The sequence below is a fragment of the Nycticebus coucang genome, chromosome 20 (assembly GCF_027406575.1).
Source record: "Nycticebus coucang isolate mNycCou1 chromosome 20, mNycCou1.pri, whole genome shotgun sequence".
NCBI classification, from domain to species: Eukaryota; Metazoa; Chordata; class Mammalia; order Primates; family Lorisidae; genus Nycticebus; species Nycticebus coucang.
This window is the reverse complement of record NC_069799.1, coordinates 21,004,697-21,030,986: the sequence shown is the minus strand read 5'-3', so window position 1 is coordinate 21,030,986 and position 26,290 is coordinate 21,004,697. Positions and strand designations below refer to the sequence as shown.

At 40.2% G+C, this 26,290-nt stretch overlaps 1 protein-coding gene across 1 annotated transcript in view; it reads left to right on the top strand.

The window, feature by feature from the left end:
- Positions 1-916: 916 nt before the first annotated feature.
- LOC128573051 (zinc finger protein 595-like) overlaps positions 917-26,290 on the top strand; it is a 43,023-nt gene continuing 17,649 nt past the window's right edge. Inside the window, exon 1 of the mRNA XM_053573274.1 lies at positions 917-1,050. Within this exon, the coding sequence (XP_053429249.1) occupies positions 1,048-1,050 (3 nt within the window). The 5' untranslated portion in view covers positions 917-1,047. The remainder of the gene's footprint in view (positions 1,051-26,290) is intronic.

Genomic DNA, 26,290 nt, shown 5'->3' with positions numbered 1-26,290 from the left:
CCTAGTTATGCCTGTTAGTTGGGATCTTAAATACCACCTCCTGCACGAAACCTCCTGCAATGCCAACCCCCTGACTGGAGGCTAGAGGTAATTTCACCCTTTGAACTGCCATAGCCAGACTTTGCTTTAACTCCCAATACCCTTCATGTGTCTATAAGTTCACTGAGTTCATTATGCGCATGTTTTTACCTAGACATCATGATGTATATTGAAAAAGCCTTCAAAGCAGAGTCTACCTCCTATTTAAATAATAGGTGCCCAAGTCTAGCACAGACTACACACTCAGTAAATAGAGTTTCATTGCTTTAGTCGAAATTTATTAAACACTTACTGTATGAAAAGCATGGTGGCCCTGGAATATGGAGATGAATAAAGTCATGGTCCCTAAGACGGACGCGGAGGCTAATGCTTGTAATCCTAGCACCCTGGGAGGGTGAATTCGGTGGACTGGTGAGGTCACAGGTTCATGACCAGGCTGAGCCAGAGGGAGACCTCATCCCTTTAAAAAAAAAAAAATAGCCGGGCATTGTTGCAGGCTCTTGTAGTCCCAGCTACTCTTGAGGCTGAGGCAAGAGGATAGCTTGAGCCCAAGAGTTGGAGGTTGGTGTGAGCTGTGAGGCCAGGGCACTCTACTGAGGGTGACAGAGTGAGACTCTGTCGTAAAAAAAAGGTCATGGCCCTCGTCGTTAATGAAAAAAAAAAAGTGCTGTGGTGAAAAAATTGTTAGCATTTCTGGCCACTTTTAGCCTCTTGTCTAACGACATTCCTATCACTCAAGGTCAGAGAGGTGGGGCCTGAGGTCCTATCCAATCAGGGATGCGCCTATCTGAACTGTCCAATCAGATGCACAGCCAGAAGGTAGAAGGCGGCTCTGGGATTCCGGAGCAGCTTTCCTTTCCTGACCTGGGCACTGAGCGGTTGTCTCAACTTCAGCAGTTCCATCTCCTGGAGATACTAGTTGTCTCAGTAGCAGTCTCTGTCAGGCTGTGCCCTGCAGGTACTGCGAGATCTGAAGGGAGGACACCGGGACATCTCTGAAGCTGGGAAATGGTGAGTACAGGAGGCTGGGTATCCTGAGAGGGGGAGGGGCGTGGTTGGAGCCAGAAGTGGCTGTGGCGGGACCGGGCAGTTTCCCTTCAGTTTTAGTCTTCAGGCCAAAGTTTGCCACTGGCACCCCTTGGCTCTCGGACCCCTCTTGGCAAAAGGTGGAGCGGGGCAGGGAGTTGGGACCCTGTTGCTTGAAGCCTTCCTGGACCTGTTACTTGGACCCTGGCCCAGTGCTCTCTCTGAGTAGCTGTGTCGCTGCAGCGCCGCACGTCCCTTCCTGGTGGTCACAATGGAAGGCGCCTCAGGGAAGAATCCCAAGAGTGTGTGTGTGTGTGTGTGTGGGGGGGCTTGTTCATGGGGGAGGCTGTTGTCCGTGGAGCCCTCACTCCCTCCATTCTTTTGTTGAAAATAAACTTAGGGCCTGGCGCCCTGGCTCTCCCTGTTGGGGAACCGGAAGTGGCTCGCCTGTCTGCTGTTGTTAGTTAAACACTGAAGGGGAGTTGATGTGTAAAAACGCTTTTTTGTTGGAAAGGCTAGTAATTCCGGAGGACAGCAAGAGTAAGTTTTTAAATGTTGTTTTGTCTGTGTAACAAATTTTAATCTGTAGAGTCTATGTCTGGCCTATCATAGGCCAAAAGGGGAGTATCACCTAAGTCGTCATGGAAAGTGTTGCTTTTTGTAGTGAGCTGCTCTTGAGAACACAGCTCATGGGCAATTTCTGTAATCAGAGCTACTTCCCAGGATGAATGATGGTTCCGAAAATCTCCCACCACTATCTCCTTGCCTTATATGTGTCTTCTGTCTTTTTTCTTTTATTATTATTATTATTCGAGACATAGTCTCACTCTGTCACCCTGTGTTTTACTATTTTAAATTATATACAAACTTTATGGATACCCTGTATAAACGATGGTGCTGTCAAGTCTTCTTACTGAGGACTAATAATGATGACTTAATTCATCTTTGTCGTCTCTTAAGTGGTCTGAGATGAACATCCCATTCTGGTTAAATTGTCTAACGTGACACTTCTTTTTCTGTATACCATCATGGTGGGTTATTCTAGAGTTGGAAATGACTCTGTTTTTAGTTATAAAGTATTTTTACACACCATCCAGAATTACCAGAACTGACATGAACATAGATGATGCCCACCAAGTGTAACTCCAGAGGGCACTTTCTATCTCCACTTCACAGTCACAACACCTAGTTGTGCAGCAAATTGCATTCTGTCCCAAGTAATGAAGCTACAATGGTCTCTGCCAGTTTTCAATCTCCCTTCTTGAGTAGTTACAGTACATGGTGTCCCAAAAGTTGCCCCTACAGTCATACATAGGCAAAGAGGGAAATTGCAGCTATACGTACTTTTATTTACAACAAAATTTTATAAAACATTTAAAAACTATTCTCTATGTGTTGCTACCTCCTTGTAAAATTTTGTAATGAGTAATTTGTAAAAGTATATTTTGGCTACAATTTTCTATTTCTGTATGTATGTTGACTTTGGTACAACCTGTAGATTTTTACAAACTACTTTTATAGGGCAGCAATCAGGCAATGTGTCACTATCTTTCAATTATGTTGATCTCTTTAGACCTAAGACTGATCCAGAGGCTAGGAGGCCAGAAGCTCAACCTGGATCACAGATGTGCATTGAGTACACCTGAGAATGTCCCCATTCCCATTTTTCTGTTTCTCTATTTCTCATTAATGTACACAGGGAACTAGCTGCATCCCCACATGTGCCATACTCAAATCTGCAGGTCCAAATTCTGAGTCTGGGTATTTCCTCAGACACTGCTGCTTTCTTCAGAATCTGGAAACTTTAAAGTGCCAGCAAACTATATCGTTTCAAGATTGTGATTGTTGGTCTTCCTTGAACCAAAGGTTTTCATGTTGTTTACAAAGTGTTGAACTGAGGGAACTCTGTGCTGTGTTTGCTTTCTCTAGCTGGGTGCTGCTATAGTCTAGAACAGTGGTTCTCAACCTTCCTAATGCCGTGGGCCCTTTCATATAGTTAAAAGGGGTTGCTACCCACAGGTTAAGAACCACTGGTCTAGAAGGAGTAACAGCAGCAATAGGGGGAATAGTTAAAAAAGCCACTCCTTAGACTCACTCAAAACCTGTAAAATTTTAAACCCATGACTGACTGTTCCCTCCTAAAAAGTGAAAGTCACAACACAAGAGTTGATGGAAGAACAAGCAATTAATTCAAGAACATCATGAAGAGATGGCTGACTAATGTTGCAAAGACCACCTCATGTTTTTAGGTTGATCAGATGGCGGTGGAAGGGGAAAGGAGCTTGAGAAACTCTGTGGAAGCTTTCTGTGTGTAGGTCTCCATGTCTCATTGAAATGCTTTCTTGCCTTCTGGCTGTCTGGCTTTTACCAGCTAGACCAAAATAGAAATGGGGGTTAACTGGTCACTATTTTACTTTACAGGTTCTGTAATCTTGATTCTATAGTTAATGGCTCAAAACACTTCATGAAATTCTTTTTTTTTTTTTTTTTAAATGAGACATAGTCTCACTTTGTCAGCCTCATTGGAGTGCTATGGCATCACAGCTAACAGCAACCTTAAACTGGGCTCAAGCCATCCTCAGCCTCCGGAGTAGCTGGGACTACAGGCACCCACCACAACACCCTGCTATTTTTACAGACGGGGTCTTGCTCTAGCTCATGCTAGTCTGGAACTCCTGAGCTCAGAAAAGCCACCTGCCTTGGGCCTCCAAGAGTGCTGGGCTTACAGGCTTGAACCGTCAAGCTGGCCTTCTTTCTGAAATTCTTAAGGAAGGATATAGGCATTGTAAGAAAACTGATTATTTGCTTGAAGATAGAGTAACTCCTGCTGTTGCAGAATCAGATGCTTTGAGTGGGCATACTGTGAAATACCTTGTATGCATATGAAACCCCGAGAGGTGATGCTTAGCTAAGTGTTTCTCAGCCCAGGCTTGTAGTTAGGATTCTATGCCTAGTTTGAAGAGGTACCATCATCTGTGATTCTGCCTGTGCACAGATTCTATTAGTGTGAGTTGTGTCATCCATGTGGTTTTAAATAAGTGCCCCCTGTGATGCTAAGGGAAGGCCAATGTCTAGCATGAGGTTTTCCAGATACATTTAAACAGTCGAGTTTATTTATTTTTTTCCAGAAAGAGGGTACAGACTCCATTTCCCATTTCCATAGCAGAAATTATGGCAGGGGAGGGAACTGGAAGCCAAGAAATTAGAACTCACACTTTGGTCTTTATGTGGAACCTCCTTCTTCCCGACTCTCTCCCATGATAAAGAATAGGAAAGTGTCAAAATTTCTCTGTACTTCGAGGTCCCTGTGCCTGTGGATGTGGTGGTAGCAGGTGATGAGTTTGTGCTGATGCCTTTAAAGACATATTATCAAGATGCAGGAGTAATGTGTCCAGATAATCTCACCTGAGAAGGAAATCAAGGGAAGGAGGAGAAAGAGAAAGAAATGATTGCTTCTCTGTTGAATGAGTCCAAGGTCCAGGGCTGTGCCCACTTTTTCTTCTGCACTATCATGTTCTTAGAATTTTCAAACATTTACATCTCTACTTGTGATGTTCCTGCCTAATGAGTTTGTTTCAAATACTCTTTTCCCCCAAAATTCTTCTTCTCTACATATGGCCGAGTCTTCTTTCCTTTTTCTCCATCCAGGCTTCCCATATGTCCTAGAAAATTCTCATATTAAACTTACATCCTGCAGCAGTGAAAATATTCCCTTTCTTTCTGTTGAAAATGGGAAAATGTGGATACCCAAGATTTCCACTGTGGATGAGGTTGGATCATTGTATATTAGCAGAAATGGGGAATATGTACTGTTTAGCTTCCATCTCGAAGCTCCATGGGTTCTATGTAAAATAAGTTGATATACATGTACTTTTACAGAAGATGGCAATTACTGCCTAAAGTAACTCAAAGTTCTGAAAAACAGATTAATTACAAAAGATTTGCTTTCTAGAATGCTAAGAAGGTCATATTTAAAGATAGGATTAGAGATTAGAAAACATGGCAGACATCTGTACCTTAAACTTTGCCCAAACTGGGTTTTTCCAACTAGTTTTTATCAGATTATGATTTACTTTTTCTGTCTAGTACTGTCACAGCAGTGATGTCGTGTTTGCATTTGTGAATCAGCACTTGATACTAATTTGTCCTGTTCACCGTTGAGGTTAATTTTATTCACCCAGCTGTGGTGTTCTTTGACACATATTCCATTGCAGGGTTCAGTATATCTTCTTTATTTATTCAATTTTTTTAAAGACAGTCTCACTTTATTGCCCTTGGTAGAGTACCGTGGCGTCACAGCTCACAGCAACCTCCAACTCCTGGGCTTAGGTGATTCTCTTGCCTCAGCCTTCTGAGTGGCTGGGACCACAGGTGCCCGCCACAACGCCCCATTATTTTTTGTTGCAATTTGGCCGGGACAGGATTTGAACCTGGTATATAGGGCCGGTGCCCTATCCACTGAGCCACAGGTGCTTCCCAGTACTGTTAATAAGTACTTGGGGGAGATTATCAACTAATGTGCACAAACCAAAACATTTATTGAGGAAGCGTCCCTTTCTTCTTAGATTCTCTTTCCTATACCTTTCTTTGGAAAGTAAAGGTTGTCATTTTTGTTTAGTGGTTCAGAAATCAACGGGGTAAATCCAGTATGTACAGTTCACTGCATGTTTGACAAAATATTTTCTTATTTTTTGTAGAGACAGAGTCTCACTGTACCGCCCTCGGGTAGAGTGCCGTGGCGTCACATGGCTGACAAAATATTTTCATGGGACAGAAGCATTGTCATTCCTGTTTAGCATATTCGAAATTTAGAAATGGAATCTTCATCCCATATCTTCTGAATGAAAGTCTACATTTTATCAGGATCTCCTGGTCTTTTGTTGTTGTTGTTTCTTTTTTTGAGAGTCTCAAGCTATCATCCTGGGTAGAGTGCCATTATGTCATATCTCACAGCAACCTCCTAATAGGCTCAAGTGATCCTCTTGCCTCATTTTTTTCTATTTTTAGTAGAGATGGGGTCCCGCTATTGCTTCAGCTGTTCTTGAACTCATGAGCTCAAGCAGTCCACCTGCCTTGGCCTCCCAGAGTGCTAGGATTATAGACACCAGTCACCACTGTGCCCGGACTATCTCCTGTTCTTTCTTGTACATGTTAAAGTTTTAGAGGTACTATTTACCTCACCATGACATTGTCATTTAAAAGAATACACACAGCTTACATGGAATGATATAGGTAAATCACAAAAATATACATGCCTGTTTTGGTGGCCTTTTATTTCTACCCTGCAAACCAAAAGCTATATAGTGTCTACACTGGTTCTGTGGACATTATGCCATCCCCTTTAGTGTTAGAGAACACATGAGGGAATGTATCTCCTCTGTACTAATTAGATAATTTCAGTCACTCAAATACATCAGCAACAGTTCTCTTCACTCATTAAACTAAAAGTGAAATTCAGTCTCCCCTTATATCTTGGCAAACATGTTTGTTTTTCAGGGAGTGTTGACATTCAAGGATGTGTCTATAGAATTCGCTATAAATAAGTGGGCCTGCCGGGACCCTGCTCAGCAGCATTTGTGTTGGGATGTCATGTTAGATAACTATAGAAACCTGGTCTTTCTTGGTGAGGATAACTTAAATACACAGTTCTGGGTCTAAACTAAGCATTTCATATTCTTTCTTTGTAGAATGTTTTTATTCAGTTTCTTCTTTGACTGCATGAATGTCAGGTTTTTGTTTCTAAGGAAAACTTAAGGGTATCTTGGTATAGTCAAGAAAATTTTGGAGATATTTTATTTTGGCATTAATCTTACCAATTTTTGAGCCAATTTATATCATTCATTAGATTAATGGTAATTTCAGAAGTATAGTGGCATAGATTGTTACCCATACCTTTAAGTCTGATTTCTAGCACAAATTTTATTTCAGTAGCTCTGGGGAGTGGAATCAAGAGTTCTCCAACTTTAAATACTGTTTTGTTTTTTTTTAATTACTTGAAGATTCATTGAGTGTACAAGCAACCAGGTTATACTCATTGCATTTGTTAGGTATAGTCCCTCTTACAATTGTGCCTTGCCCCTAAAAGGTGTATCACACAAGACCCCACCCACCTCCCTCCTGCCCTCTTTATGCTCTTTCTTTCCCCCATCTCCTCCTCCTTCTCTCTCTCCCCTTCCCCCACCCACACCATGTCATTAGTTGTCATTAATTGTCCTCATATCAAAATTGAATACATAGGATTCATGCTTCTCCATTCTTGTGATGCTTTACTAAGAATAATGTGTTCTACTTCCATCCAAGTTAATACAAAGGCTGTAAAGTCTCCATTTTTTTAAATGGATGAATTGTATTCCATGGTATACATATACCACAGCTTGCTAATCCATTGCTGAGTTGGGAAGCATTTAGGCTGTTTCCACATTTTGGTGTTTGTAAATTGAGCTGTGATAAACACTGTAGTGCAAGTGTCTTTATGACAAAAGAATTGTATTAGTTTGCAGTCCCACCAACAGTGTAAAAGTGTTCCTTTCTCTCCACATCCATGCCAGCATGTACAGTTTTGAAATTTGGTGATGTGGGCTATTCTTACTGGGGTTAAATGATATCTCAGGGTAGTTTTGATTTGCATTTTTCTAATAATTAGGGATAATGAGCATTTTTTCATATGTTTGCTAGCCATTCCTCTGTCTCCTTTAGAGAAGGTTCTATTCATGTCTCTTCCCCACTGATTATGGAATTCTTGGCTTTTTTCATGTGGATTAATTTGGGTTCTCTATAGATCCTAGTTATCAAGCTTTTGTCTTATTCAAAATATGCAAATATCCTTTCCCGTTGTATAGATTGTCTATTTGCTTTGGTTGTTGTCTCCTTAGCTGTTCAGAAGCTTTTCAGTTTAATGAAGTTCCATTTGTTTATTTTTGTTATTGCAAATGCCATGGCAGTCTTCATAAAGTCTTTCCCCAGGCTGATATTTCCAGTGCTTTTCCTATGCTTTCTTTGAGGATTTTTATTGTTTTATGCTGAAATTTAAGTCTTTTATCCATCTTGAATCAATTTTTGTGAGTGGAGAAAGGTGCGGGTCTAGTTTCAGTCTTTTTCATGTGGATATCCAGTTCTCCCAGCACCATTTATTGAATAGGGATTCTTTCCCTCAGTGCATGTTCTTGTTTGGTTTATTGAAGATTAGGTGGTTGAAACATGTCAGTTTCTTTTCCTGGTTTTCTATTCAATTCTTAATGTTTATATCTCTATTTTTGTGCAAGTACCATGCAGTCTTGATCACTATGGCCTTGTAGCACAGCCTAAAATCTGGCATGCTGATGCCCCCGGCTTTGTTTTTATTACTAAGAACTGCCTTAGCTACACGGGTTTTTTTCTGGTTCCATACAAAACACAGAATCATCTTTTCCAAATCTTGAAAGTATCATGTCGGTAATAGGGATGACATTGAATCTGTAGATTGCTTGGGGAATTATAGCCATTTTTACAATGTTGATTCTTCCCAGTCGTGAGCCTGGTATGTCCTTCCATTTATTAATATCCTCTGGTATTTCTTTTCTTAGGGTCTCATAATTTTCTTTCTAGAGGTCCTTCACTTCTTTTGTTAGGTGTATTCCTAGGTATTTCATTTTCACTGAAGCTACGGTGAAGGGAGTTGTGTTCTTAATTAGCCTCTCGTCTTGGCTGTTATTGGTGTATACAAAGGCTGCTGACTTGTGGACATTGATTTTATATCCTGAGACGTTACTGTATTTTTTCTTTATTAAATCATAGCTGTGTACATTAATGGAATTATGAGGTACAATGTGCTGGTTTTATATACAATTTGAAATAATTTCATCAAACTGGTTAACATAGCCTTCACTACATTTTCTTAGTTATTGTGTTAAGACATTAGTGCACTTAGTAGATTTAACAAGTATTGCATTTTTTGATGACTTCCAGGAGTCTTGTGGTTGAGTCTTTGTGGTTGTCTAAGTATAAGATCATATTGTCAGCAAAGAGGGAGAGTTTGACCTCCTCTGCTCCCATTCGGGTTCCCTTTATTTCCTTGTCTTGCCTAATTGTATTGGCTAGAACTTCCAATACTATGTTAAATAGTAATGGCGACAGAGGACAACCTTGTCTGGTTCCAGTTCTAAGTGGAAAAGCTTTCAGTTTTACTCCATTCAGTAAAATATTAGCTGTGGGTTTGTCATAGATAGCTTTGATCAGTTTAAGAAATATGCCACCTATGCCTATACTCTTCAGTGTTCTAATTAGAAAAGGATGCTGGATTTTATTGAATGGTTTTTGTGCATCTATTGAGAGGATCATATGGTTTTTGTTTTTGCTTGTGTTGATACACTGAATAATGTTTATGGACTTGCACATGTTAAACCAGTCTTGCATCCCTGGGATGAATCGTACTTGATCATGATGAATGACTTTTTTGATGATAAGCTGTAATCTGTTGGTAGGATTTTGTTATGAAGTTTTACATCTATATTCATTAGTGAAATTGGTCTAAAGTTCTCCTTTTCAGTTGGGTGGGTCTTTTTCTGATTTTGGTATTAGGGTTATGTTTGCTTTGTAGAACGTGTTGAGGAAGATTCCTTCCTTCTCAATTTTTTGGAATAATTTCTGTAGTATGAGAATAAGCTCTTTGAAGGTTTGATAGAATTCTGGTGTGAAGCCATCCGAACCAGGGCTTTTTTTTTGGTGGGGAGACTTTGTTTTTTCTTTGATCTCATTGCTTGGAATTGGTCTGTTCAGGAGATTTATTTCTTCCTGGCTAAGTCTAGAGAGAGGGTGTGATTCCAAATATTGATCCATTTCCTTCACATTGTCAAATTTCTGGGCATAGAGTTTCTGGTAGTATTTAGTGATACTACAAGAGTATCTCTGTGGCATCAATTATTATTCCCCTTTATCATTATTCTTTTTCTTTCTTTTTTTTTTTTTTTGGAGATAGAGTGTTACTATATCACCCTCGGTAGTGTTTTGTGGTGTCGCAGCTCACAGCAAACTCAAAGTCTTGGGCTTGAGTCATTCTTTTGCCTTAGCCTCCCGAGTTGGTGTGACTACAGGTGCTGCCACAACACCCAGCTATTTTTTCTTTTGTTGTTGCAGTTGTTATTGGTGTTTAGCTGGCCTGGGCTGGGTTTGAACCCACCACCCTCCATGTATGTGGCTGACACTGTAACCACTTTCTATGGATGCAGAGCCCCCCTTATATCATTTCTTATTGAGGTTACTAGAGACTTTACTTTTCTTTTTTTTTTTTTTTTTTTTTTGTAGAGACAGAGTCTCACTTTATCGCCCTTGGTAGAGTGCCGTGGCGTCACACAGCTCACAGCAACCTCCAACTCCTAGGCTTAGGCGATTCTCTTGCCTCAGCCTCCCAAGTAGCTGGGATTATAGGTGCCCGCCACAACACCCGGCTATTTTTTTTTGTTGTTGCAGTTTGGCCGGGGCCGGGTTTGAACCCACCACCCTCGGCATGTGGGGCCGGCGCCCTACCTGTTGAGCCACAGGCACTGCCCGAGACTTTACTTTTCTGTTTCTATTTAGTCTGGCCAAAGATTTATCGATTTTACTTCTTTTTTCAAAAAAAAACAATTTCTTATTTCATTAATTTTCTGAATGATTCTTGTGTTTTTGATTTCATTAATCTCTGATTTACTTTTGAATATTTGTTTTCATCTGCTGGGTGTAGGCTTAGATTGTTCTTCTTTTTCCAGTTCCATAAGGTGGCTTGTGAGTTTGTTGATGTGCTCTCTTTCTGTTTTCAAATGTAGTCATCTAAAATGATCAGTTTTCCTCTCAGGACTGCTTTTGCTATATCCCACAAGTTTTTGTAGCTTGTGTCTTCATTGTTGTTATGCTCAAGGAAGTTAATGATAACATTTTTATTTCTTCATGCACCCAATTGTCATTCAGCATAAGATTGTTAAATTTCCGTGCCTTTGTGTGGGGTTGAATGTTTTTGTTGGAGTTGAGTTCCACCTTTAATGCCTTGTGGTCTGAGAAGATACAAGGTAAAATTTCAATACTTTTGATTCCGTTGAGGTTTCTTTTGTGTCCTAGGATATGATCAATTTTGGAGAATGTTCCATTGGGTGATGAGAAGAATATAATATTCTTTATCTTTGGGATAGAGTGTTCTATATTCACCTATCAGGCACAGTTATTCCAGGGTCTCACTTAAGACCCTTATATCTTTGTTTAATTTTTATTTAAAGGATCTGCCCAGCTCTGTGAGAAGAGTGTTAAAGTCCCCTGTTATTATAGTGTTATGGATATCATATTGCTCAAACTAAGTAAGGTCTGTTTCAAGAATCTGGGAGCATATAAGTTGAGTGCATAAATATTTAGTATTGAAATGGCTTCTTGTTGTATTTTTCCCTTGACCAATATGAAGTGACCATCTTTGTCGTTTTTGACTTTAGTTGCTTTAAATCTATATGTACCTGAAAATAAGAATCCCTCTTTTTTCAGGATTCCATTTGCCTGAAAAATTGTCTCTCAAACCTTAACTCAGAATTTTAATTTGTCTTTTGAGGTTAGGTGTGTTTCCTACAAACAGCAAAGGATGGCGTGTGTTTTTTAATCCAGTCAGCCAATCTATGCCTCTTCAGTGGGGAATTCAAGCCATTAACTTTTATTGAGATAATTGATAAGTGTGGTAGTGTTCTATTCATCTCATTTTGTGAAAGTGCATTTAGTTTTTTTTTTTTTTTTTGCATCATTGTGGAAGCTAGGTTCTATCATTTAATTTCTGGGTGCTTACTTTGCTGGTGGTCCATTGTGATGGTCAGTATGTAGAACAGGTTGAAGTATTTCCTGTAGAGCTGGTCTTCTTGTGGCAGATTTTCTCAATGTTTGCCTCGCAGTAAAAGATTTGATTTCTCTGTCAATTTTAAAGCTTACCTTAGTGGGATATAGCATTCTAGGCTGGAAATTGTTGTGTTTAAGTAGATTAAAGGTAGATGACCATTGTCTTCTGGCTTGAAAAGTTTCACTAGAGAAGTCTATGGTCACCCTGATGGATTTGCCCTTGTAGGTCAATTGGCAGTGAGTCCTGGAAGCTTGCAATATCTTTTCTTTTGTCTTCACCTTGTACAAGTTCATCACAATGTGTCTTGAAGAAGCTCTATTAGGGTTGAGGTGACCTGGTGTCCTATATCCTTCTGAAAAGGGTGTGTCAGAATCTTTGGTGATATTTGGAAAGTTTTTATTCATAATATTCTCTAGTATAACTTCCATTCCCCTGGGGCATTCTTCTTCCCCTTCTGGGATACCTATCGCTTGTATGTTTGAACTCTAGAAGTTTCATAATTCTGTCAGTGAATGTTCTGCTTTCTGTCTCTTCTTTTCTACCTCATTGACTATCTGAGTTATCTCAAGAGCTTTGTCCTCTACCTCTGAGATTCTTTCTTCTGCATGATCTAATCTGTTGTTGATACTTTCTATTGCATCTTTAAATTCCCTAATTGGGAATTTAATTGACTGCTTCAATTCCTTTGGCTCTGATATATCCTTTCTATATTCTTCATATCATTTATCTCTTATTTGATTCTGTTTTTGGATTTCTTTTTGGTTATTTTCAACTTTATCAGCAGTTTCCTTCATTGTTTTCATCATCTGTATTCTAAATTCCCTTTATGTCATTTTTAACATTTCTTTGTAGGTGGAATCCTCCACAGTAGCTACCTCACGTTTCCTTTGGGAGGTTCCTCTGGACTGGTTTTTCCTATTGCTAGGACTTTTCTGCTGATTCTTCCTCATGGGTGTTTTCTTTTACCTGTTCCCTTGCCCTAATTTTCCTTTCACTTCCTCTTGCTCTTTATGTTACTGCACCTCTGGCCTAATGTTTTGATGAATCCTTTTGGTACAGTAGCAGAGGGATGAGAAGATTGAAGAGAAAGAGGGGAAAACAGATTTAAAATAAAAAAAGATAGAAAGAGAAATAAAAAGGAGGAGAGGCAGTGAGTAAAAGGCAATATTGACAACAGGAAGAGAAGCACAGAAAGAGGGAGACAGGATTAATAAAGTTGTACAGTAGGTACTTTGACTCAACCTTTAAAAATCCCCAACATGTGGGAATGCTGGGTTGGGTGGTTCCCTTGAGGTCAGTAGCTCTTTGTCAGCCTGTTAAGACACAGTACCCCACCTCCACTAATTAGAAAGGAAAGACAAAAATACTACAAATGATACCCAAACAGACAAACAAAAAACCTTCCGGGATAAAATTTTGGGGGAAAATCCAAATAATAGGGGCAGAAACTGTAGCAAAAATGAAGTTCAAATTGTTAAAGAAGGCTACAATAGAAAATTATATTTTAACTAGAAAAATGAAGAAAGAAAGAGAGAAAAAGAAAAAAGAAAAATCTAGAGGGGAAAGGTTGTAATAAAAAAATAAAAAATAAAATAAAATAAAAACAAAAACAAAGATATATATATCTTGTTGAATATTGTCTCCGCAACGGTGACCTCCTTGGGTATGAGATGTTAGTCATGATGCTGACATAGCTGTACAAGATGGAGCCTGGAGGCCTCTGCTGATTTCTCAGACCTGGCAGGATTGAGAACCTAAATCTCTCCTCAGCACTTAAAAGATACTTTAAACTATTAATGTTGGCTAAGCAGAAGCCTTCCCAGGAAAGCACTTGTTGCTGGGATCTCTCCTGAAGTTGCTGCCTTCTTATCCAGTGTGGCAAAACTGGTCTCACTCAATGCCCCTGAGGGCCAAGGCTGTAAGGCAGCACTGTTACTGCCAAATACTGAAATCTCCGCTTTTCCCCAGCGTCTAAATCACCGCCTTTGTGCTGCTCAGTCACTAGATTACTTGCCCAAGGTCTCCCAGCTCCTTCCTCACTCTTCAACCCTGAGTGCAGAGCCGGGGCAGTTCTCCCATAATGGCTGCACAGGCTCTGTCACCTTGAGGGAGGAGCCTGCAGAGGCAGTTCTTCCACAGTGTCTGTGCCAGCAGCCCACAGCTGAACAATATTACCTCCTTTCAGGCTCAGCGGCTCAGTCCAGGGCCCTAGAGAATGCTTACAGTCAATCTGCACTCTCATCCAAGTTCTCCCAAGGTAATTCAACGAAAGGCCCAAGTCCAAAAAAACAAAACAGCCCACAGGTAAGGCCTTTCCTGTTTTCAGTCTCTCTGCTGCTGTAGTTTACAGTGGCGGGCAGCCTCTGACTGAATGAACACATGCAACTACTTGCCAGTTATCCACTGCTTTTGTCCTCCACGTGGGGTCCAGATGTCTCTCGCTGTCTCCCTGTGTTCCCAAAGGGATGTTTCTGGGCAGATCCCACCAACTAGAGATGTCTGGAGTATTCTCTCCCCCATTTCACTGTGCCCAGTTGCAAAGAAGCTGTTACTTGTCTGCCATCTTGCTCTTCCCCTAACGTTAAATACTTTTTAAATATTCTGAAGTTTTTATAAGGATCCTCTATGTTTGGATTATTATTTCAGGATCTGCTGTATGATTGAAGGAAAGGCTTTTCAAAGGTGCATATGCAAATCAAATTCAATAACTAATTGGTTGCAGTTATGCACTGAAGTTTTTTTGGACTTTCCAGTTGAAATTCTCCTGGTTTTGTAATCAGAAGATAATTAGTAGTTTGTGATTGGTAAAGTCTATATTTGCTTTCCTTCTAAGTTGATGTTGGGGTGCAGAACATGATTCTTAAAAAACTGTGCTTAGGCATGCTGAGTCCTTTTTAAAATTGGAAAGCTTTTCAAAAATAATCTTGAATATCAAGGTCCTTAAAATCTAGCCTTGCTTCACTCACCGCCAGGGTAGAGATAGACTATCTAACATATCCTTAGGTAACAAAGTTTCTTACCAAAATAAAAACAGTTGCCTTCTATTGCTTTCCTGTTACCTCCTTATCTAGTGCAGATGAAAAATACAACCGCTCCTGGAAGGTTTTTACCTCAACATGATTTCTGCCTCTCTGGTGCATTCACATTTCTAAAAAAGCATTAACAAGCTAGTTTCCTTCTTGCCAGTCAGTTCATCCTCTCTAACCATTTTTTGCCTCTGAAAAAAATTCCCGTCTTTTTCTTCTGTTATGGAAAAGGGAATTTATGCTTCTGTTGGAGATTGAGGTAAATCTCTCCATGATTTTCTCACATATGTAGTACATGAGTAAATTCATATGCCTTTTATTACTCTTCCATTTGTGAGTTGGTATTTGGGGAAACTTCGAAGAATTCATGGGAAAGTTTTCCCTTGGCTCCTATATTAGCACATAATAAAAAATAAATAGGAGCTGGATTTTGTTTTCCTTGGGTAGAAATGCAGAGCAGTAGCACCTTTTCGGCCAAATTGGCTGATATATATTTTAACACTCTACAGGGGGACTTGTTTTCCCCAGCATTTTCCAAAAGTTTGGGAACCTGAGTCTGAATCTACTACTTTTGTTTCTTCGGCCTAACTCTTGTAGGTTTTAGAGTAAAATACTCAATTTTTATTTTCTTTCACACTTTTTCAAACACCAACTTCCCATCCAATTCACATTATCACTTGTTTTTTTTTCTTTATTGCCCATTTCAAAGACTTGCAGTATTTTTGTGTTTATTGTTTACATAAGGGATGGGTGATTTTTTTTTTTTTTTTTTTTTTTGGTAGAGACAGAGTCTCACTTTATGGCCCTCAGTAGAGTGCCATAGCCTCACACAGCTCACAGCAACCTCCAAATCCTGGGCCTAAGCAATTCTCTTGCCTCAGCCTCCCGAGTAGCTGGGACTACAGGCGCCCGCCACAACGCCCGGCTATTTTTTGGTTGCAGTTTGGCCGGGGTCGGGTTTGAACCTGCCACCCTCGGTATATGGGGCCAGTGCCTTACCGACTGAGCCACAGGCGCCGCCCTATTTTTTAACTTGTTTTACATTTCACATAAGAAAAAAAGCAGACCATAGTCCTCTGACATTCCCTGGTAAAAACTTTGTGCTTTACTCCTGTTATCTTGCCCTAGGAACACACAGCTTACCAGAATCTCTTGGAATTGATATTCCCTATTGGTAACTGTACAGAATGACAGATCTTCGTTCACACTCCTGTGTTTTCCCAGTCCTGAGCTTCATACTTATCTGAGGATGACCCAAGATGCCCATAGCATTCACATTTTCTTTAGTGTTCCATAAATATCAGTCCCTGGGACATTTTCTCCCAGAAGACAGCCTGAAGAATGGGAGTAGAGCCTCTCAGGAGCAAATGAGTGTTCTTGAGGTTGAGAGAAGTCTTCTGGTATACTCTTCACGTAAAAAGCTAACCCATTGGGACTTTAAGTTTTTTGGTACTAGCCTCAGTTTTCATTTCTTAGAGAGACATTCTCTGTCAGCCCATCAGATGTGGGTATTCAGGGGAAAATGCACAAATTATTTCTTAAATATTTCAAGGGAGAAAGTACCAAAGGATAAGGACAACCCACCCCTAGCAAAGTGTTTTAAAAATCTGCAACACAATACACACTTCATATGCATTGTAAGCTAGGGTGCAGTTTCTCCAGGGAGGGTGGCCACTGAGCAATTCTGTGATCAGAATAAGGGTGGGAGGTATAGGATAGGGATCCAAGGTATAGGGTGATCTTACTTGACACTTGAGTGGGGCATGTCTGTATTCCAGTCACCAGTCTCATTCCCTGAATTTTGTATCTTGAAAAGCTTTGTTCATTTATTTTAGCTTCGTTTTTCCATTAACTATAAAATGTAATTCACCCATAGCACTTGAAGAATATGAAAATATTCCTAAAAGGCAAGACAGAAGTGAACATTAAATATGGAGTCATATATTTTATTTCATAATAAGAATGGTTTTACCTTGTTTCCACAGAGTAAATGTTGTACGGTTTTGAGATTTATAATTTTTTTAGGGTGATTTCAAATGGGAACCCTGAGCTTAGCTTTGGACAGATACCGTGAAAATAAAGACCACTGGGAGGCTGAGGTGGGAGGATCACTTGAGTCTAGGAGTTTGAAACCTCTCCAGGCATGGTGGCTCACACCTCTAATCCGAGCAATAGGGAGACAGTGGTGGGTGGGTTGCTTGAGCTCACGAGTTCAAGACCAGCCTGAGCATGAGCGAGGCCCTGACTCTAAAAAATAGTCAGGTATTGTGGCAGGCACCTGTAATCCCAGCTACTTGGGAAGCTGAAACAAGAGGATCCAAAGAGTTTGAGTTTACTGTGAGCTAAGATGACACGACACTCTTCAGAGGGTGACCAAGTGAAACTCTGTCTGAAAAAGAGTTTGAGACCAACATGAACAACATAGCAAGAATCCATCTCTACAAAAACTTAGAAAAATTAGCGAGGCATGATGGTACGCACCTTTAGTCCCAGGTAATAAGGAGGCTGAAGTCTCTTGCCCACAGGCAGTCACACCACAAATTGTATAGTGATTCCACATCACCTCCTGTTGTCAGAGGGGACTAAGGTTTTTGATAGGAAGAGTTCTGAGGTTAGATTTTTTTCTCCTTATTGCGACACTCACCATTTTATGGACATGCACACTAGACAGGGATGTGGTCATATCCCTCCCAGACAAGGCTACATCCTCTGGAATCAAACTCATAGGTCCTTCACCCCTAGAATGTCCCATCAAAACCCCACACCAATGTGAAGAGACTTCTGGCTTGTCCCAACCCTCAGATCTTGAATTTGTAGCAGCAACCTGGCTCTTCAGCCATGCTGCTGTCCCAGGCAAAGTTAATCTCATCTCCCTGCATGGAACAGAAAGAAGCCTGAGCATATCCCACCCTTGGTTATCATTCCAGGCCCTGGCACACCAAAAGAAGTTACTGAGGCAAAGATATAAATCAGTCGAAGATAATTAAGACAATGTGTATAGACATTACTGGAGAAAAAGGCAAATTACAGATGTATCTTTTATTTTTCAGAAGGAGCATTTGGGAACTTCAGTATTTAAAACAGGACAAGGCATACAGAAGAACTAGGGCAATAGATACCAAGGTAAAATATTTACATTCTTGTAAAGCTTAGGAAATTTACATTTTACAAAGGATAACCTGAATTCAAATTTGAACAGAAAAAGAGAGTGATGTAAAATCAATTTTCTTGCACAGCGCCTGTGGCTCAGTGGTTATGGCACCAGCCACATATACCGGGGCTGATGGGTTCCGGTTCAGCCCAGGCCTGCTGAACAACAATGACAACTACAACAAAAAAAATAGCTGGGCATTGTGGTAGGCACCTGTAGTCCCAGCTACTTGAGAGGCTGAGGCAAGAGAATCACTTAAGCCCAAGATTTTGAGGTTTCTGTTAGCTGTGATGCCATGGTACTCTACTGAGGGCTACATCGTGAGACTGTGTCTCAAAAAAAAAAAAAAATGTCCCCAGGTGTATCTTTTTGTGTGTGTTGTTGGCTGGGGCCAGGTTTGAACCCACCACCTCTGGTATATGTGAGCCACAGGTGCCACCCCCTGGGTTGATCTTGTCTCTGTCCTACACCCGGGAAGAAAATCTTGTGGTAAACATTGTTAGTATGCAATCAAACAGACTTTAGTTTTAGGAGATAGATTTGGGCTGCAAACCAAAAGTTAGGTTTACAAGTTTTTGCTTTTGGGATCCCAGCAAGAAATTTTTTTATGAATTATTTGTGAGGGCAGTCCTTACAGAAGGACTGTCTATTTTCTTTCTTTTATTTATTATTATTAAATTGTAGCTGTGTACATTAATGCGATCATGGGGCAACATATACTGGTTTTATAGACAGTTTGACACATTTTCTTCACACTGGTTAACATAGCCTTCCTGGCATTTTCTTAGTTATTGTGTTAAGACATTTACATTGTACATTTACTAAGTTTCACATATACTCTTGTAAGATGCACCTCAGGTGTAATCCCACCAATCACCCTCCCTCTGCCTATTCTCCCCCCTTCCCCTTCCTCCTTTCTTAGGTTATAACTGGGTTATAGCTTTCATGTGAAAGCCATAAATTAGTTTCATAGTAGGGCTGAGTACATTGGATACTTTTTCTTCCATTCTTGAGATACTTTATTAAGAAGAATATGTTCCAGCTCCATCCATGTAAACATGAAAGAGGTAAAGTCTCCATCTTTCTTTAAGGCTGCATAATATTCCATGGTGTACATATACCACAGTTTATAAATCCAATTGTGGATCAGTGGGCACTTGGGCTTTTTCCATGACTTAGCAATTATGAAGTGGGCTGCATTAAGCATTCTGGTACAAATATCTTTGTTATGATGTGATTTTTTTGTCTTCTTGTTATGTACATAGTAGAAGAATTATAGGATGGGATGGCAGTTCTAATTTTAGATCTCTAAGTGTACTCCAAACATCTTTCCAAAAGGAATGTATTAATTTGCATTCCCACCAGCAGTGTAGCAGTGTTCCCTTTTCTCCACATCCACGCCAACATCTCTGGTCTTGAGATTTTGTGATATAGGGTAATCTTACTGGAGTTAGATGATATCTCAAAGTAGTTTTGATTTGCATTTCTCTGATGATTAAAGATGATGAGCATTTTTTCATAAGACTATAAGCCATGCGCCTGTCTTCTTCAGAGATGTTTCTCTTCAAGTCCCTTGCCAAGCCTGCGATGGATCACTTGTTCTTTTCTTGCTTATACGTTTGAGTTCTCTGTGGATTCTTGTTATTAAACCTCTGTCGGAGACATAACCTGCAAATATCTTCTCCCATTCTGAGGGCTGTCTGCTTCCTTTACTTACTATGTTCTTGGCTGTGCAGAAGCTTTTTAGTTTGATCAGGTCCCAGTAGTGTATTTTTGAAGCTGCTTGAGTTGCCCGTGGGGTCCTCCTCATAAAATACTTGCCCAGACCGATTTCTTCAAGGGTTTTCCCTGTACTCTTTTCTAGTATTTTTATAGTTTCATGTCTTACGTTTAAATCTTTAATCCAGTGAGAGTCTATCTTAGTTAATGGTGAAAGGTGTGGGTCCAGTTTCAGTCTTCTACAGGTTGCCAGGAAGTTCACCCAGCACCATTTGCTAAATAGGGGATCATTTCTACACTGAATGTTTTTAATTGGCTTGTCAAAGATCAAATAATGGTAAGTAGCTGGATTCATCACTTGGTTCTCTATTCTTTTCCAGACATCTACTTCTCTGTTTTTGTGCCAGTCCCATGCTGTTTTGATCACTATCAATTTATAGTATAGTCTGAGGTCTGGTAGCGTGATTCCTCCTGCTTTGTTTTTATTTCTGAGTAATGTCTTGGCTATTCGAGGTTTTTTTCTGATTCCATATAAAATGAAGTATTAATTTTTCAAGATCTTTAAAGTATGACAGTGGAGATTTAATAGGGATTGCATTAAAATTGTATATTGTTTTGGGTAGTATGGACATTTTAACAATGTTGATTCTTCCCAGCCATGAGCATGGCATGTTTTTCCATTTGTTAATATTGTCAGCTTTTTCTTTTCTTAGAGTTTCATAGTTCTCTTTATAGAGATCTTTCATGTCCTTTGTTAGATAAACTCCCAAATATTTCATCTTCTTTGGCACTATCGTGAATGGAATAATGTCCTTAACTGTTTTTCAGCTTGACTATTGTTGGTGTATATATAAAGGCTACTGATTTATGAATGTTGATTTTGTAACCTGAGATGCTGCTGTATTCCTTGATCACTTCTAAGAGTTTTGTAAGAGTCCCTGGTGTTTTCCAGATATACAGTCATATCATCTGCGAAGTGCGAAAGTTTGATCTCTTCTGACCCTATATAGATACACTTGATCACCTTTTCTTCCTTAATTGCGGTGGCTAAAACTTCCATTACAATGTTAAAGAGAATTGGAGACAATAAGCAGCCTTGTCTGGTTCCTGATCTGAGTGGAAATGATTTCAATTTAACTCCATTCAATACAACATTGGCTGTGGGTTTGTTGTAGATTGCTTCTATCAGTTTAAGAAATGTCCCTTCTATACCAATTTTCTTAAGTTTTCTGATCATGAAGTGATGCTGGATTTTATCTAAAGCTTTTTCCACATCAATTGAGAGAATCATATGGTCTTTGTTTCTTAATTTGTTTATGTGCTGAATTACACTTACAGATTTACATATATTGAACCAGCCTTGAGACCCTGGGATAAAACCGACTTGGTCATGATGTATAATTTGTTTGATGTGTTGCTGGATTCTGTTTGTTAGGATCTTGTTGAATATTTTTGCATCTATATTCATTAGTGATATTGGTGTATAATTTTCTTTTCTGGTTGGGTCTTTTCCTGGTTTGGGGAGTAGGGTGATGTTTGCTTCATAGAACGTGTTGGGTAGTCTTCCTTCTTTTCCTACATTTTGGAACAGGTTGAGTAATATAGGTACTAATTCCTCTTTAAAGGTTTGGTAGAATTCTGATGTGAAGCCATCTGGTCCCAGGCTTTGCTTTTTAGGGAAGTTTTGTATGGTTGATGCTATTTCAGAACTTGATATTGGCCTGTTCAACATTTCCACTTGATTCTGGCTAAGTCTTGTAAGGTGATATGCTTCCAAATAGTGGTCAATTTCCTTCAGATTTTAATATTTCTGAGAATAAAATTTTTTGTAATATTCATTAAGGATTTTTTAAATTTCTGAAGAGTCTATTGTTATTTCGTCTTTGTCATTTCTGACTGATGAAATTAGAGATTTTACTCTTTTTTTTCTGGTAAGGTCATCCAATGTTTTATCTATTTTATTGACCTTTTCAAAAAACCAACTTTTTGATTTATTGATGTATAATTCTTTTGTATTCAATTTCATTTTATTCTTCTCTAATTTTGGTTATTTCTTTTCTTGTACTGGGTAAGGGGTTGGAATGTTCTTCCTTTTCCAGTTGCTTGAGATGTTAACTTTAAGTTGTTAACTTTCTCTCTTTTCATTCTCTTGAGGAAGGCTTGCAGTGCTATAAATTTCCCTATCGGTACTGCCTTTGCAGTTTCCCAGAGGTTCTGATAATTCATGTCTTCATTGTTGTTTTGTTCCAAAAATTTGGCAATTTCCTTCTTAATCTCACCTCTGACCCAGCTATCATTCAGCATTTAACTTCCATGTTTTTGTATGAGTATGCAGATTCCTGTTGTTACTGAGTTCAACTGTTATTCCATAGTGGTCTGAGAATATGCAAGGAATAATTTATATTCCTTTAAATTTACTGAGGTTAGACTTGTGACCTGAGATGTGATCGATTTTGGAGTATGTTCCGTAGGCTGATGAGAAGTATGTGTATTCAATTTGTTGGGATGAAATGTTCTGTAGATGTCTGCTAAATCCGAACGTTGGATGGTTAGGTTTATATCTAAAATTTCTTTGCTCAGCTTGTTATTGGAGCATCGATCCAACACTGCAAAGGAGTGTTGAAATCTCCAACTATTATGGAGGTGGAGGAAATCAAGTTGCTCATGTCTGTTAGCATTTCTCTTATAAATTGAGATGCATCCTTGTTGGGTGCATAGATATTAATAATTGAAATCTCATCATATTGAGTATTACCTTTAACAAATATGAACTGACCATTCTTATCCTTCCTGACTTTTGTTGGTTATAAGCCTATGGTATCTGCAAATAGAATTGCAACACCTGCTTTTTTCTGATTACTATTTGTCTGAAATATGGATAACTTTCCTTTCACCCTGTGTCTATATTTGTCTTTTAAGGTAAAATGTGACTCTTGTTTGCAGCAAATATCTGGCCTGAGTTTTTGTGTCCAGTCAGCTAACCTGTGCCTCTTTAGAGGACAGTTTAAGCCATTTACATTAATGGAGAATATTTTTAAGTCTGGCAAAATTTTGTGTATTGAGTTTTTCAAAAGTCCAGTGGACATTTTTAATCCTTTCACCAGTGTGGAAGTTGGAGTTTGGTCAAAGTTTTCTGAGTGAGTTTACTTTTGTGGTAGAGGATTGGGTTGGTCATTATGGAGAATAGGTCTGAGAATATCCTGAAGAGCTGGTTTGCTTATGGCTAATTTCTTCAACGTGTGAATGTCATTAAAGTATTTAATTTGTCCATCATAAATGAAACTCAGTTTAGTTGGATACAGGATCTGGGGTTAAAAGTTATTTTGCTTTAGGAGATTAAAAGTTGATGGCCACTTTCTTCTGCTTGAAAAGTTTCAGCAAAGAGATCTGCAGTCATTCTAATATACTTCCCTTTGTAGCTGATGGATTTCTTATGTCTAGCTGCTTTCAGAATTTTGTCTTTCATATTAACACTATTAAAGTTAATTATGATATGCCTGGGGGATGTCTTCTTCGAATTGAGTCATGCTGGGTTTCTGAAACTGTCTGCTATCTGAATTTCAGAATCTCTTGGCATGTCTAGTAAATTCTCTTTTATAATTTCATGGAGAAGGGCCTCTGTGCCATGCGAAGCCACTTCATTACTTTCAGGGATTCCAATGAGGTGGATATTAACCTTCTTCAAATTATCCCAGAGCTATCTGAGAGAATGATCCATTTTTGCTCTCCATTTCTCTTCCTCTTTGAGAGCTGGGGAGCGTTCAAACGCTTTGTCTTCAATGTCAGAAATCCTTTCTTCTGCTTGCTCCACTGTTACTGAGGGATTCTACTGTATTTTTCAGATCTTTGAGGGCTGCAAATTCTTGCTTCAGCACGTCAAAATCTTTGGTGGTTTTGTCTTTAAATTCGTTAAATTCTTGACACAACTTTTGAAGTTCTCCTCGAATTTCTAATTCTGACTTTTGAATTGCTCCTCAAATTTCTAATTCCAAATTTTCCTCCATTTTATTAATCTTGTTTGCAATCCAAATTCTGAATTTGATTTCTGACATCTCGGCCAGCTGTTTATGGATGGGATCTTCATTTACATCTGCTGTATCTTTCCTTGGGGGTGGGTTGATCTATTCTGGTTATTCATGTTACCAGAGTTTTTCTGCTGATTCCACCCCATGATTGTTTTACACCGTTTGGTTTTTCCCCTGGAGCTTTTTCAAGGACCTGTATTGTGCTATGACCTGAGAATCTGGGTACCCGTATTGTCCTATGGTGAGGGTAAGTGGTTCTGTCTTGTTTTCAGCTGGTCTCTGTTCAACCCTAGTGAAACAGTTACTCTGGACTGAAGTCTCAGCTGTGGAGAAATACCAACAATTAGTCACCTTGCCTCCTGCAGGCAACAATTGGAAAAGGAAAATCAAACCTTCCTACAACCACACACCCAGGGCACCACTGGAATAGTCCTCGGGCCATTGGCTCAGTTCAAAAGATCCAAATCAATTGTCTCAGTTGGCACCTGTCTTAGATGGGAGACTTTAAAAAGTCTCTGGCAATTGGATCTCAGGGGTCTGGTGACTACTCAGATATGGCTTGCTCTGATGCTCCATGGAGTCAGGAGGACCCACCCAGCAAATAGATCAGTCTGGGAAGGTTGATGCCTCCTTCCAAACCTTGCACGTCTGTTACACCCAGTCACTGATAGTCTGGCAGGGCTGTGTCCCAGTTGCCTGTAGTGAACAGATACTCCAGGGTTTTGTACCTGCCAGAATCACAAGGAAATCTATTTTCTGCTCAGCCAGGCTGCTGCACTCTGCCTCTATCTGGCAGGGGGAGGTGAGGCCTGACAACCTCTGGTGCTTGACGGAGGCTGGAGGATGTTCACTCAGTTCCAGCCCCACCCCTGAATGATGTTACTGACAGAACAGAACAGAACAACTTTGCAGGAATTTTTTTCTGTCCCTGCTAAATTCCCCTGCAGAAGAGAAGCTGTTTTGAGTTTCCGGAGCCTGTGCCTCAGGCCCTGTCTTTGCTCCTGTAAATTTGTATTTGGTTACCTGTCAGTTCTAGCCCCCTGTCTTCCTTTGTCTATAGGCTGACAATCCCCTGAGGGCCAGATGCGTCTTAGGCTCAGTAAAGCGGTCCTCTGGTTCAGCCCTGCTCTGGGAACTTCTGGGATCTGCGTGTGTGTTTCTATTCCCCACCCTCCATCCAGTCTGGTACTGCCTCAGGCAAACTGTTTACTCATGGTGCCTGCGTTTCCATCCCAGTTCTGTTCCCTGGTGGTTGCCAGCTGAGTAGATGCCCGGCCTTTTCTGGTTGCCCAGGGAGACAGGGGTGTGGCTTCAGAATATCCGGGAATGAGCCCTATTGTTACCTGAAGATGGCTGCTGCTCTGCTTCTTTGGGCACCGCTGCTCCAGTGTGGTTCCCTTTCAGCCAACGGTCCTCTTCTAACTCCTTTTCGGCAGAGTCAGCACTGAGCAGCTTCAGTTTAAGCCCTGTCCACACCCCTCGAGAAATCACCCAAGAATCTGGACTCCTTTTGGAAAGGTCTCCAGATGTCAGAGTGAGAGTGGAGGGGAGTGCTGGGAGCTCAGTGTTGCAGGTAGCGAATTTATACAGTTTTATACAGTTTTATGCCTGGCAGGAGAATGCTGTGGCACCCTAGTAGGGGAGGTAGATTCAGTTTTTAGAGGGTCTCTCCCGTGGAGTGTAGTGGGAGGACCTTTAAACTCTGCTCATTTGTTTGTGGGGCACTCTGAGCTGTTCTTATGGGGGAGGGGACTCCTGTCTGCTTGGTGATGGATTTTGTACCTTTTGTTTGTATCCTTGGGGTCGCAGCTCGCCTCAACAGGGTTGATGTCCGTTCTTCATTCTTCTCTCTTGGTGCAGCTCAAATCCACCTGTTACTTGCTAATTTTCTGTCCTTTAACTCTCCTTCTGGATGGGAACCTCTGTGGAAAGCTGGCTTCAGTCAGCCATCTTCTCTCTGCCCCCCCCGACTGTCAATTTTCAATCTCCCTTTTAATGCAGTTTCATTACATGGTTTCCCCTCCAATTTTTTTTTTTTTTTTTTTTTTTTGAGACAGAGTCTCACTTTCTCACCCTAGGTAGAGTAAAGTGGCATCACAGCTCACAGCAACCTCCAACTCCTGGGCTTAGGAGATTTTGCCTCAGCCTCACAAGTAGCTGGGACTACAGGCAACCACCAGAGCACCCAGCTATTTGTTTTTTGTTTTAATGTTGCAGTTTGGCTGCAGCCGGGTTTGAACCCACCACCCTTAGCATATGGGGCCAGCACTCTACCCACTGAGCCATAGGCACTTCCCACACCAAAAATTACCCCTAAAGTCATCATTGGTAGGGAAAGGGGAAATTGTAGCTAAGTTTACCTTTATTTAAAAAATATTTATTATGGAATTATACAAAACATTTACAAAATGTTCTCTATGTGTTGGTTACTTCTTTGTAAAACTTTGTAACGAATTTTTCATATTTATAGAGACATTGGGGTGAC